The sequence below is a fragment of the Canis lupus genome, chromosome 7 (assembly GCF_003254725.2).
Source record: "Canis lupus dingo isolate Sandy chromosome 7, ASM325472v2, whole genome shotgun sequence".
In the NCBI taxonomy this organism is placed as follows: Eukaryota; Metazoa; Chordata; class Mammalia; order Carnivora; family Canidae; genus Canis; species Canis lupus.
Window position 1 is genome coordinate 40,443,327 of NC_064249.1, and position 12,744 is coordinate 40,456,070.

Below are 12,744 nucleotides of genomic sequence, written 5' to 3' on the forward strand. Positions count from 1 at the left end.
CTTAGGATGTGAGGGTCTGAGCAGCCAAGGGGAGCCTCCATGGGTGGGTTAGTGATGGAGCTGCTCCCCTGGGGTCCACGTGAGGGCAAGGTCCTCACAAATTGTGGAAAACCCTTCTTCGAAGAATAGGCTGGGCCCGATACTCAGTAGGCGGCTGGGGCCTGAGGCTGCTGAACAGTGGCCAGAGGAGCCCATCCCTCTGCACCCCTGCCTGGGTCGGAGCGGGGGCCCATGTCGGGAAGAGAGGGAGGTGCTGGCTGGGGTGCTGCTCCTGGGGAGCTATGCCCTGTGTATGGGGGCAGGGAGGGCCCTAGGTGCAGACAGAGCCCTTGGGTGCCAGCAGGAGGGACAGCAGGTCCAGAGCCTGAGTGGGAACACGAAGACACAGGTCAGGGGCCCTAGGGGTGCAGACTGGGGAGGTGAGACCACCAGGCTGCTTGTGAGCACAGAGTTGGGGCCTCCCCTGCACTGGGGCTCCTAGACGGGGCTGTTCCTACATTTGCTCTGCAATGATCTCCTGAGCCCACTGCAGGAGCTGAGATAACAGGAGAGACCTGAATGGGCTAATCTACTGGACAGTGAGGTCCCAGGGCTAACAGTTAGCCCCGCCCTAGGGGTACAGAGCAGCTGAAGGACTCTTCTGAGACCAGCTTTTCAACTACTCTTGCATTTGAGTGCTGATGATTCCTCTGCAACCTCATAGACCCTGGTGGAGTCAGCGGGAGGCAGACTGCCATGGGCTCCTGCTCAGGGGACCCCCACCTGGGCGGGGCCTCCTGGCTCCTGGGACTCACCAGCCTCCTCCTCAGTGAGTGGCCCGGGCTCCCAGGGAGGGAGGACCCCCGGGAGGGCAGGGAGGCAGGAGCTGCGGGGCTGTCTGGTGTCTCTGGGGAGGAGCAGAGGAAGCAGCCCTGTGATATGGAGCACACGCGGTGCGTCTGGTTTCCAGCCCCGGGGGCAGCGGAATGAACACAGGAGCTTCTGCCAGAGGCCAGGCTGGGAGCCCTGACCCTGGCTGCCTGGCTGCAGGACGGAACCCCCAGCAGGGGTGAGGCCAGGAGAGCCCATAGCCCCCTGGGGAGTGGGATGGAGGAGATCAAGCAGGGGCTGCGGGGACCCAGAGTAGGGACAGGCACCCCCTGGCCTGCGATGCTCAGGGGACCGGGCAGCCCCTGCAGCTGCTGTGCCCGGGCAGGGCCAACCCAGAGCCCAGGGCTGAGCTGGAGAAGAAAGCAGGTGTCCTCTGGCTCCTGGGGCGACATGAGGCCTGACTATGGTGACATTCTCTTGGAAAAGGAAGGAAAGGCGGCCTCCAGAATTCAAGGGGTCTGTGCCCCTGCTGCATGTGAGACTGTGCCTGGAACAGGAGACTGAGGACAGGGGCTCCCGGTGGGGGTGCCCTGGGGGGTCAGGAGGGAAGCAGAGGGGGCCCTGAACTGGTCTGACGGAACACTAGTGCTAACCAGAGTGGGATTTTCCAGTTCTTACGTCATCAGACCACCTGCTTCTATGCAACAAAGGAAATAAGAACAAACGACAAAAAACTAAGATCTGGAGAATTGTGAATTCTCAGACAGTTTGGATGATTTTATTGCCTGTAATGTTTGTTTGAGTGTACGAGCCCCTCTGTGAGCTGCTCAGGTTCTTGGGAAATTCTGGAATCACGGGGCGTCTGTAAACAGGGTGTTTACTCATTACAAACTTAGCTTTGCAGGACATTGAGATTCTTTACGGAAATAACTTTCTGTCAGTAACATGTGGGCTTTCTCTCTTTTCTGTTTTATTTAACTGGAGACATATGAGAAATGATATTAAATTCTGTTTTAATTCCTCTGGGTTGTAAATTTGGTAAAGAGACAAAGAAAGAAAGAAAGAAAGAAAGAAAGAAAGAAAGAAAGAAAGAAAGAAAGAAAGAAAGAGAGAGAAAGAAAGAAAGAGAGAGAAAGAGAAGGGAAGAAAGAAGGAAGGAGGATGGAAGCAAGGAAGAAGGGAAGAAAATGGACACATTTTTATTTTGAGGCTGAAAATTAAATTCCGTCTTACTGAAATGAACTCTGCCCCGCGAGCGCACAGCCACCCGCCCCCGGCCTCTGTCCTCTCTGGGATCAGCACCTGTTGCAGGTCTGAGAGCTCTGGAGCCTCCTCCCGTCCTGAGTGGGCTTCCAGCATCCTCAAGCTGAGGCTCCCCGGCCAGGTTCTGGGCAGCCCCTCCCCTGAGCCTGAGGGCTGACCTCCTCTCTCCCGGGTTCCCCCCTTTCTAGCAGGTGCCAGATAACCCGAAACTCCCCAACGCGCTTACCCTGAGAAAGTCCCCCAGGTGTTGGAGGCTCTTCTCCCAGGACAATAGCTGGGGCATGAAACCCAGAACTGCTCAGACCTGCTGACCAGACAGCAGTGCTGGGAGGGAGGAGCTCCAGGGCAGGGCAGGGGAGGGGGAGGGTGCAGGGCAAGACAGGAGGAAACATGGGTGTGGGGACAGGGAATCCAGCTCCAGGTCTGGCTCTGCCCTGTGTGACCTGCACAGGTTCACCCCGAGGGAGCCTCTCCTCTGAGAAAGGTCCCCTGGAAGCCCCTCCAGCTGTGATGTCCTGGGACTAGGGGTCTTCCCCTGGTCGGGACTGTCCTGGGGGTTCCCCGAGCCTCTGCTCCCTGTTGTCCTCCTGTCCTGTCCTAGTCCCAGGCCTGACAGGGGCTGACACCCAGGGAACCTTTTTGGGACCCTTAGAACCCAGAGCCCAGGCCTCTTTGGGTCACATCCTCAGCCCTCCAAGGAGAGAGGGGTGATGTCTCCAAGGCTCCCTGACGATCCCCTGGCCCTCTGCTGTCCCTGCCTCTGCTCCTGAGTGGGCTGTGCCGACACCTTGAAGGAGCCAGACTGCTCCCAGTGTGGGGACCTAGGGGTGCTCTCACACCTGGTGACAGGGACGTGACAGGGGCCATCGAAGCCAGCAGCTGTGTATACAGATACAACTTTACTCTCAGTCAGGAAGGCCCTGGCCTGACTGTGACTCCCCGACGCCTCCTGTGGGATTGTTCCATGGATGTCTAGACCCGAGGGCCCATCCCTGATCTCAGGAGGACCCCACACAGGGGCCACTAGGGGGACACCTCGACTCCAGTCTGGGACCTGGGAAGTCCAGGCAGATCCATGGTTGCTTGGTCGAGAGTCACCATCATGGTCACGAAAACAGCCCACAGGGGTGGGAAAGCTTCCTCCCCTGAAATCCTAGCACTCCTCCTGTGAGGGCAGCACTGCGATGATGTCCTCGTCCCAGAGGGAAGGCTAAGGGTAGGGAGGTCACAGGACCGTGCACGTCCACAGGCTCAAGGGAACAGAGGACATGGTCTCCCTCCTCCTGGATCCTCCCGTCCAGGCTGCTGACCGCCCTGCTGCACTAGACCTCCCGGTCAGAGACCCAGACACACTCCCCGTGAGTCAGGTTCACACACCAACAGTGATATGGAGAAGGTTCTAGAAGGAAACAAGAGGGAATTAGGAACACCCATGTGATGGGGGGTGATCTTTTTATACAAGATTAAACCAGGAAACTTAAAATGGTTCATACGTTTAGCTTCAAGGGACACTTGCAGGCCCAATAGTTCAGAGAGAAAGTTGAAAAGCAAACTGGAAAATTTTTCTATACCTTGTGATGGGAAACAGGCTAATCTTCTTAAAATAAGTCTTAGTCATAGAAACTATTAGGAAAAATCCAAGCAGAGGCCAAGGATATGAGCGGAAAGCTGACAGGTGCCAGAAAAGATCAGCAGTCGGAGGGCATGGTGACCAGGCTCAGGTTCAGGAGAAATGCTCGGTACAATATCAGGTGCTAGACTTTTCTCTCATCCATTTGGCAAAGGGTGAGAAGTTAGATCCCGGGTGTTGGGGTGGGGGGAGCTAAGGATTATGGGGAGGAGTGCAGCTGGGGCCACTCTCAGGTGCCTGGAGCAGGAGCCCTCAGGGGCTGAGATGCTGGGACCGGGGATCCCGGGCTCGGGGAACCTCTGGTCTCAGGCCCAGCCCGCGGCAGGTGGACCAGCTGCCTGTACAATCCGCAGCAGCCGGGCCCTGGGACAGTGACGACGACCACCAGGAAACACTCACTGCGGGTGCTTTGGACCTGTGGTCCCAGGGAACCCAAGCAGGAGCCTCATGGACCCACAGCTCTGTCCCCGAGGTTCCCTGGTGGGTCCTCAAGACTGAGACAGTTGAGGACGTCGCCCAAGGTGCTCAGCCAGTAAGGGGCGGGCCTGCACTGGAGCCCAGGCCTGTCTCACCCCTGAGCTAGCGCCTGCAGGTCCTGCTGCCCAAGAGCCCAGGCTGGATCCCCAGACATTGCGCCGGGTCCACGTGGGGTGGGGGCCGCGCTGCCCAGGCTCTTGCCTCAGTTTCCTGGGGCTGCCGAAACAAGAACCTGTGGATTAGGCGGCTTAAAGGCCAGACTCCTCCTGTCTCCCGGTTCTGGAGGCTGAGAGTCCAGATCAAGGTTTGGCCAACTCAGGTTCAGGTGAGACGGATGGAGCGCCGTGCTCTGGGGACCCATGGCTTGGGGTCCTGACCTGCTAAGAAGGACCTGGTAGCAGTATCACCTTCCTGTTCCAGTGGCCGTGTGTGGCCCTGTCGGAGTTCCTCCTGCACCCCAGGGCATGGCCTCTACAGGACTGCATGTCAGCACCAGACCTCTTCCTGCACAGGGTGTCAGAGGGCAGTGAGTGTGGATGGAGAGAACACATGGGGAGCCCCAGGAGGCTGAGGCGGAATCACCTGTCAGCGTCAGGGCTGGCCTGAGCCAGGAACAGAGCAGACACCTGTCCTGGGACCTAAGGCCTGGTGCATAAGGGGTGCTGGGCCCCAAGTGGGATCCCCAGGCCTGGAGGGAAGCCACAGGGACTGGGTCAAGGCCAGGAAGGGAATCCTCAGCCCCGTGAGCGACTCCTTACTACAGAAATGCTCTTGGTAGGGACTGAAAATATGCCAGACCTATTGTCAGAGTCCCCTGCACTTCTTCCTTCTGCCTTTGGGGATCAGGACCCTGCAGGTGAGAGAGGTCACATGACCTGGTCAAGGGGACGCTGCCCTGGGACAGGCGTGATTCCAGCATCGCTTCACACTCATGCACTCTCCTGCCTTCCAGGAGTCACGGAGCACATGGGAGGGATTTAATGGCAAGATGGGTTCTGGGCTTTTCTCCTTCATTCCTCCTGGAAACCACCCTCACTTCCTGTGCCCTCTGCCCTAGGCGTCTGCAGCACTGGCACCCAGGGTTCTGAAGCCCATGGTTCTGGAGTTGAGGATTCTGGAAACCCCGTTTCTCTGAAGGGGATGCAAGGAGCTTCTGTGTTGTTTCAAGTGCTCAGAAACCCAGACTTGCCTGCAGGAGTCGAGCTGGAGAAGATGACCTGGGGGATCTCCTCCGGGGCAAACTACACAATCCTGCTGCAGGTCTCCCCTGGGGCACGCGATCCAGAATGGGTCAACTTCCAGGACAAGTTCCAGAAGAGGGTCCGTGTGCTCAACATTACGACCCTGAGGATGAACAACCTGACCCCGGAGGACACTGGGCTGTACCGGGCTCGGAGCTTCTACTCCAGAGGAAGACAATACGACCAGGATTTCCACCTGACTGTGTATGGTGTGTAGGCCCCTCCCCCAGCCCCAGAGCTCACCTCCTTCCTCTGTCCCTGGAGGGTCCCTGCGCCCCGCCCATAGGGCTCCCCCCAGGCCCCAGCCTTCAGACTCTCTCTTCTCCCCTGGAATCAGATGCAGGGTGTTCGCCACAAATGCAGGCAGAGCTGAGAGTCACCCCAGGGATGGAATCACTTTGGTGCTTCAGGAGGGGAACCCCTGTGGCGGGAAGTGGGGATTTTGCCTTAACACTACAGTCCCCACAGGACTCAGGGTTCTCAGGCTGTCCCTTAGCTGTCTGTGCCGCTGGGACAGGTGAGGACACCTCAGGGGCTCACCACACCCCACCTGAGGGTCCTACTGTGAGGTCGGGCAGGAGTCAGACCCCAGAGGCTATGCCCTGAGGTCCGGGTATGGGCAGGGCTGTGCTCCTCTCTAGAGGCTCCGGAAGAATCCATTTCTCTTACTGACCCCCTTCTGGTGACACCTGCACCCCCTGAGTCGTGGCCCCTTTCTCCACCTGCACAGCCAGCACTGCTGGGATGAGTCCTGCTGCAGAGGGAGCATTGCAGCCTCAGGCAGAGATTTGCAAGCCCTATTAAGAGTCCGTCCCTTATCCTCTGGCTGAACCAAAAGTTCAGTGTATGTTACCACCATACTCGGGGAGGCCATTCCTAGGGACCACACTGTGTCCCCACCATGGTCTCTCCCTCTGGGAGCCTAGGCTGATCTCTGGGCTCCCAGATATGGCCAATGGCCTTCTGCACCATGGGCTGTGGGGTCCCGGGAAACACCCAAGTGGGAGAAGCAGGAGAGCGTCTAGACCAGGACAAACCCTTCTATTCAAAATCTCCTTCTAGGGAATCCCTGGGTGGTTCAGCGGTTTGGCGCCTGCCTTTGGCCCAGGGCACGATCCTGGAGTCCCGGGATCGAGTCCCGCATCAGGCTCCCGGCATGGAGCCTGCTTCTCCCTCTGCCTGTGTCTCTGCGCCTCTCTCTCTGTCTACCATAAATAAATAAATAAATCTTTTAAAAAAAAAATCTCCTTCTAGAGGACACACCACTTTCTTAGAATTAATGGGGATGGGTAGGTGGGCCCACCAATTATTTACTCGTGGGAGATTTTTAAGACTTGATCAATCAGTAAAATAACAAAAGGTTGAACTCACTAGCTCCAACCTTATGGCATCTGTTGTATATTTGGGTCACTTCTGGGTCATCTGTAAAATACATTCACCATCCTGAGGGGGAGGAAGCCAGAGCTTCAGGGAGATTCCACAGGACAAAGCCTGAGCTGCGATGTACTCTAACCACCTGCCACTCTGTCCTCTTGTCCCTCCTGCCCCAGAGCCCCTGCCCCTTCCCCAGATCCGGACCACGAATCTGTCCATCACCCCAGGCTGGTGCAACATCACCGTGCAGTGTGACACCCCGGGAACCAGGGAGGACCTGACCATGTCCTGGAGGAGCAGGGGACTCCCCAGGGAGCTGGAACAGGGAGGGGCCCCAGGACCAGCCCCCAACCCCTGGACCCTGGCTCTGAGCCTGCCCCTGACCCAGCCCAGCGCCAGCCTCACCTGTGTGCTCAGCAACCAGGGGGACCAGAAAACTGCCACCTTGGACCTTGGGGACATCTGTGGCCACGGTGAGTGCATCCTGCAGAAGGGAGGGGCTCCCGGGGCTCAGGCAGCCCTGGGTGAGGGTTTTCGGGTCTGTCCCCTTGTTTATGGCACCACCTGCCACCTGGTCACCCCATCCAGAGTCTGGCAGGCACATCCACTTGCTTCTGCCCTTGCATGTTGCTCCCGGGCTCCTCTACCCCCACCCTCACCCTTGCTTGTCCAGGCAGCACCCAGCAGGGACCTCTGCCCACCCTCATCCATCATTCCCTGTGTCCAGGGTGGTTTTCATGAGGGGAGTCGAGGCATGTCAGGGGTCTGTGCCACCAGCAGGGGTGTGAATCAGCGACTCCCTCAGGATTCAGGGCCGGGGGCTCCTCTGCTCGATCCTGGGCTCACGGACAACATCACCCTACCTGCTGGCCTGCGTCCCAGATGTCACCTGCTGTCCTCAGCCCCCAGCCTCTGGTCAGCTCCTCCCTCTGCCCTCAGCCCTTCCAGGTCAGGATCCTCACTCCCCCTACTCCCATCCAGGGACCCCTTGGCTCCAGCTGGCTCTGGGCCCTGACACCCGAGCATTCCCCGAGGCCTCCGCTGGGGGCAGGTCCAGCATGAAGAGAGTTTGACCCCGGGGTCTGGGCCTCAGGGGCTCAGGCCCCGCAGGAGCTGCTGCCATCCTGCCCTCACACCTGCGTCCTCTCAGGAGCCGCCAGGGGCCCCCACACTGAGAGTGAGGCTCTGGACCAGGATGAGCCTCCTCTGCAGCCCCAAGCCCTGGACGGCAGCGGCCACGTCTGCTTCTCCTTGAATTCCTGTCCCTGCTCGGCCCCGGGCTGTTTGCTCACAGTCTATGTTTTCCTGAGTGAATGAGAGACCCGGTGTCCCATGTGCCCCCTCGACCCTCCCACCTCCTCCACCAGCTGCTGGGGCCCTGCTGCCTCAGTATCCCTGATCCCAGGGGAACTAAATGCTCAGGGACACACTGGACCCTCTGGAAAGAGGCCCCTGCCTCCCTCTCACCCTCCTACCTGGCTCCTCCCTGCTTGGTCCCCCTCCCACCTGCCCCAGTGGGTGCTGGAGCTCCAGGGCTGGCAGGTGCCCCCCTCCCTGTTCATGGCCCTCCTTCCTGGACGGTGGCACCCACCCTGCCTGTCTGCTCCCTGCACTCCTCCCTCAGGATGAGGTTTCTCATCACCTCCTCCAGGAGGCCCTCCCTGACCACGTGTGTACAGGCTGGAAGCTCCTGTGCCCTGGGATGGCTCTGGCTGGCTCCCTCTGGCACCTTCTCACCCTCCTCCCACTGAGGTGTCCTCAGAGGTGGGCACCGTGTCCTGTTCCTCTCAGCCCCCGGGCCTCAAGCAGGAGCTCGGGAAGTGTTGAGTGAAAGCACCTGCCTTGCTGCTCCCTCCTCAGCTTCTGAGCAGGTGCCTTCAGACGTGTCCACGTACGTGCTGGGCAATGGGCATCTGTCCTTCTCTCTGTCCTTAACCTTCTCCATCTCTCTGTGCGGGGGAAGCAGATCCACAGGGACAGGCTGATGCCTCCCAACTACCCACCATCCTGCGGGTTGTTGTGGTCCTGCTGCTGATCCTGGGAGCTGGACTGTTCCTCTGGAGGACACGAGTGAAGAAGAGCCTGGAGCCTGGGAGAGGCAGGTTGCACTTCTCCTCCCCGGGCCCACACACCTCCCTCCCCTGGACCCTGGGCTCCCTTCCTCCTGCCTTTACTGCTCAGGGGATGTCCCTGCAGGAGGCTGGTGGGGGAGGCCATAACCTTGGGGTCATGGAGGGGAGGGGATAGGGTTCCAGGGCTCAGACTTCAGTTCCCTGTGTTTATGACCCAGGTGCAGGGTCCCAGGAGGAGCACAGGGACCCAATGGGTGGCATCCACTATGCAGAGCTGAGCCAGCAGGGTACTGGAGACAGCAGGGACCAGGTGAGGCTGGGAGAGGGGGCAGCCTGAGTCCTCCCACATCCCTGTGTGCCTGGGTATATGCTTGTCAATCCCCATCATCCACAGGGTCTGACCTCGACGCCCCTGGAACTCTTTCCAGACAGCACAGTATTAGTTACAAAATACACCTCAGGGCCCATGCAGTGCTGAGTGATTAGGGGAGGTCATGTCAGCAGCACTGGGTCTGGGGGGGGGTCCCTCTGAGCCTCTCTGTCCCTCTGCTGTTACAGGACCCTTTGTCTGCATTCCAGGGTAGGGGTGCAGCTCGTCTAGAAGGGGAGACGCCCCTCACTACTGTCTACAGTGAGGTCTGCAGGCCAGGCAGGGCCATGATGAGGATTTAATTGGAAGAAGCAGGAGAATCCGGCCCCCCGGGGACACCTGTCTTGGGACCATGATGCCTGCAGCCTTGGTCTCACCTCTTCCTCCTCTGACTCCTCTGACGAGGGACTGGCTGGTCCAAGCATCAGCTAGTGTCTATGCTAAGTGGTTCTGCACACGTTCACCATGAGACACACACAGTGGTAGAGCAAGCGGGAAACTGAGTCAATGTATTGGTACCAACATGTTCCAGGTCGGCTCAGCCTCAGCCCGGACACCCCTGGATGGACTCTGCTCTCCTCCTCATCTATAGGACAGCAAACTACCTTCGGACCCTCGCCCCCTGGACGCACCACTGTGACTCACAGCCTCCCACCGGGACAGTCTGAAGAGCAGCCCGCGGTCAGGCTGGGCCGAGAGCTATTCAGGGACGCGATGCCTCCGTGGCGGTCAGCGCCGGCTGCGTGCTGCTCTGTGGCCCGCACTGCTCTGACCTCGTGCAGGCTGGGACCTCCCGGGCCTCGTGCACACGCCGTGACGTGGGGGTCTTGTGCGCAGGGTCGGGTCAGTAGAAGGAGGCCTTGGGGGCTGACTCTGGAGGCCGCGCAGCTGGGAGCGCTGGGCCGGGACCCAGCCCGGGGATCGGGGCTCCAGGGCGCGGCTCCCCAGCCCTCGGCTGTCTGTCCCGAGTCCTGGCAAAGCTCCCTTCTGTCCTGTCCTGCTGCAAATGGCAGAGCCTCCTACTGTTCAGGAAGAAATGGAAGTTTCTGGGTCCTACCAGTTAGCTTTTAACAGGCTGTGTTGATTGACACCTGCCTCCCTCCTTCTCCTGCCTCCGGGAAGGATGTCCTGGGGTCTCAGTAGGACTTTCCCCTGCACTCTAGAGACCTTCCCTGGGGACGAGCCACCCGTGCGCTCTTCCTCAGAGCAGAGTAACTTTTTGGTTTTTTTTAATGCCGTTTACAATAGTAAAACAGCCAGAGGCGAAAGAGGAAAACGGATGACAGACAGGGACACACGTGTGCCCTGGAGCCGGGGCCCAGCCACAGCCTGGCTCTTCACTTGCCCCACACCCAGAGGCAGGGGACGGAGGCTTGAGGACACGAGAGGAGCCGAGTCCCCGGGAAGGCCAGAGCCGTGGTCCCCGAGAGCTGCGGCCCTGACCGTCCACCTTAGAGGCTGCAGGAAGGGAACCTCAATGCTCCACGATGCAGACAAACCCAGGGGATGAGACCTGAGGCTCCATAAATCTCTCAGTGGATCAGTCCTTCCACTGCGCCTCCATCCAGGTGCAGTGGGGGGACCCAGGAGCCTCGGGCACCTCCACTCCCTCTGCCACGTGGCTCCCTTCTGAACCTCCACGTTCGAGGGCATCAGTGGGACGGACCGACGCTGGGTCCTGGTCGACTCTCCTCCCGCAGAGACTCTCTGAGCCTGTAAAGTTCCTGCTTCCTGACTTGGTTTGCGAAAGCGAACGGATGGAGCGTGTGTGAGGATGCATCTGTCCTCTGCTTGCTCCCCCTTCTCAGCTGCCGCCCCCCGGTGCTGCTCAGCAATGCTGCTCGCGCTCAGGGCGGCCCTAGTCCCAGGGCTGTTTCTCCCTCAGAGCCTGCGGCAGCCTGAGGGCGGAGGGCGGCCCGGAGCCCCGAGCTGGGGGCGGCACAGGCGTGCCTGGGCCCGCTGGCCCTGGGCTCGATGGCCTTTCTGTCCTTCAACACTGACCACGAGACTCTTTCCGGAACACGACTTGGTGTCAAGCAGAATATGGCAGTGCTGGCTTCATCATGGACTCATTTTGTAAAGATTTTATTTATTTGAGGGAGAGAGAGAACAAGCATGTGGGGGTGAGGAAGAGGGAGAAGCCGACTTCCCCTGAGGGGAGAGCCCAACACAGGGGGCTGCATCCCAGGACCCTGGGATCACGACCTGAGCTGTAAGCAGATGCTTAACCGACTGAGCCACCCAAGCGCCCCCACGATGACTCACTTTTATTAAAAATCAAAGTTGACTGAATTGAGGTACTGTGGTTTATTTCAAAGGATAAATTCTAGGACTTTCAGTTGGCTCAGTTTGTAGAGCACCTCACCCTTGATCTCAGGGTTGGGGTTCAAGTCCATGTTTGGTCTGGAGGCTATCATAATTATTTAAGCAATTAAAGGATTAGGCGCCCAGTGGTTCATTAGGTTAAGCAACTGACATCGTCTCCTGTCATCATCTCAGGAATCTGGAATTGAGCCCCGCACTGGGCTCCCCACTCAGGGAGAGTCTGCTTGTCCCTTCCCTCCCCCCTCCCCCTATTGTGCTCTCTCTCCCACTCTCTATAATAAATAAATAAATATTTTTAAAAATATGAAAAGATGCTTTTTAAAACTATCGAACTTTATGACATTACATCATTGTATTAAAGTGTAGGTCTTGAGGTCTGTGAGGAAGCTGCCCTGGACATATGTGTGCTCCTGTCCTCCAGGCAGGACCCAGGATTGCTGGCAGAAGCCTCCAGAATGCAAGCTCTCCCCCAGCCTTTCATGGGATTGGACTGGGTCCTCCTCCTGTATGTTTCGTGTGTCCAGACGTTCACGTGGAGCATGAACACCAGGAGCCTGGATCCCACAAGGACTGTGGCCCCACCTTCCCTCTAGTGGCTGTTCTCAGTTTTCCTGAGAGCTGGAACTCATCCCTGTTCAGAGCAAAGAGTCTCTTCTGTAGTCTGTGTGTCCTCACCTCATAAATTACTTCATATGAGAGAGACAGACAGACACAGACAGACCCGCAGGTGCACCTGTCACCTGCCTGCTGGGAGAGCTCCTGCCTGCGCCTTCACTACCTTGTTGGTCTCTAGATATTCCCTCAGTCCCACCTTGTCCTGCCCCCCGGCCACCTGCCTCTTCTTTGATCATGCAGGTGCCTGCTCAGCACCCAACATTGCTGTGGGAGACCCTACTGTCTCCTACGTCAGGGGATTTTGTCTGGAGGATGAAATCCTGCCTCAGTGGCACCTCATCCTCTGCTGGTTAGCACCAAGTCCACAGTTCCCCCCTCCCCACAGTCCCTTCCTGGGTGACCTGCACGAATCCCAGGGCTCAGGGAACCCGGCTGTGCTGAGACCACATCTCCAGCCCTGACTTGATCCCCACACACATCTGCCTCATGAACTTCTGCTCCTCAAAACCAAAGTGACCACGTGGCACACCCCCTTCCTGACCTCCATCTCCTCAACCCAAACCTGTT

General features: G+C 58.5%; 1 protein-coding gene and 1 long non-coding RNA gene across 2 annotated transcripts; both read left to right on the forward strand.

The window, feature by feature from the left end:
- The first annotated feature begins 668 nt into the window (after positions 1 to 668).
- LOC112648858 (SLAM family member 8-like) lies at positions 669 to 8,112 on the forward strand. The gene is made up of 4 exons (XM_049112980.1): positions 669 to 808; positions 5,238 to 5,630; positions 6,972 to 7,268; positions 7,946 to 8,112. The coding sequence occupies exons 1-4, from the start codon at positions 736 to 738 to the stop codon at positions 8,110 to 8,112; spliced, it is 930 nt and encodes a 309-aa protein (XP_048968937.1). The 5' UTR covers positions 669 to 735.
- Positions 8,113 to 9,083: 971 nt separating this feature from the next.
- LOC118355341 (uncharacterized) lies at positions 9,084 to 11,529 on the forward strand. The gene is made up of 2 exons (XR_004817664.2): positions 9,084 to 9,177; positions 9,447 to 11,529. It is a non-coding gene; the product is annotated as an uncharacterized LOC118355341 (long non-coding RNA).
- The last annotated feature ends 1,215 nt before the right edge of the window (positions 11,530 to 12,744 follow it).

Coding starts and splice junctions, on each gene's coding strand:
- LOC112648858 (XM_049112980.1), top strand. CDS start 736: ATGGGCTCCTGCTCAGGGGACCCCCACCTGGGCGGGGCCTCCTGGCTC. Junction 5,631..6,971: donor TTTCCACCTGACTGTGTATG/GTGTGTAGGCCC, acceptor CTCCTGCCCCAG/AGCCCCTGCCCCTTCCCCAG. Junction 7,269..7,945: donor TGGGGACATCTGTGGCCACG/GTGAGTGCATCC, acceptor GCGTCCTCTCAG/GAGCCGCCAGGGGCCCCCAC.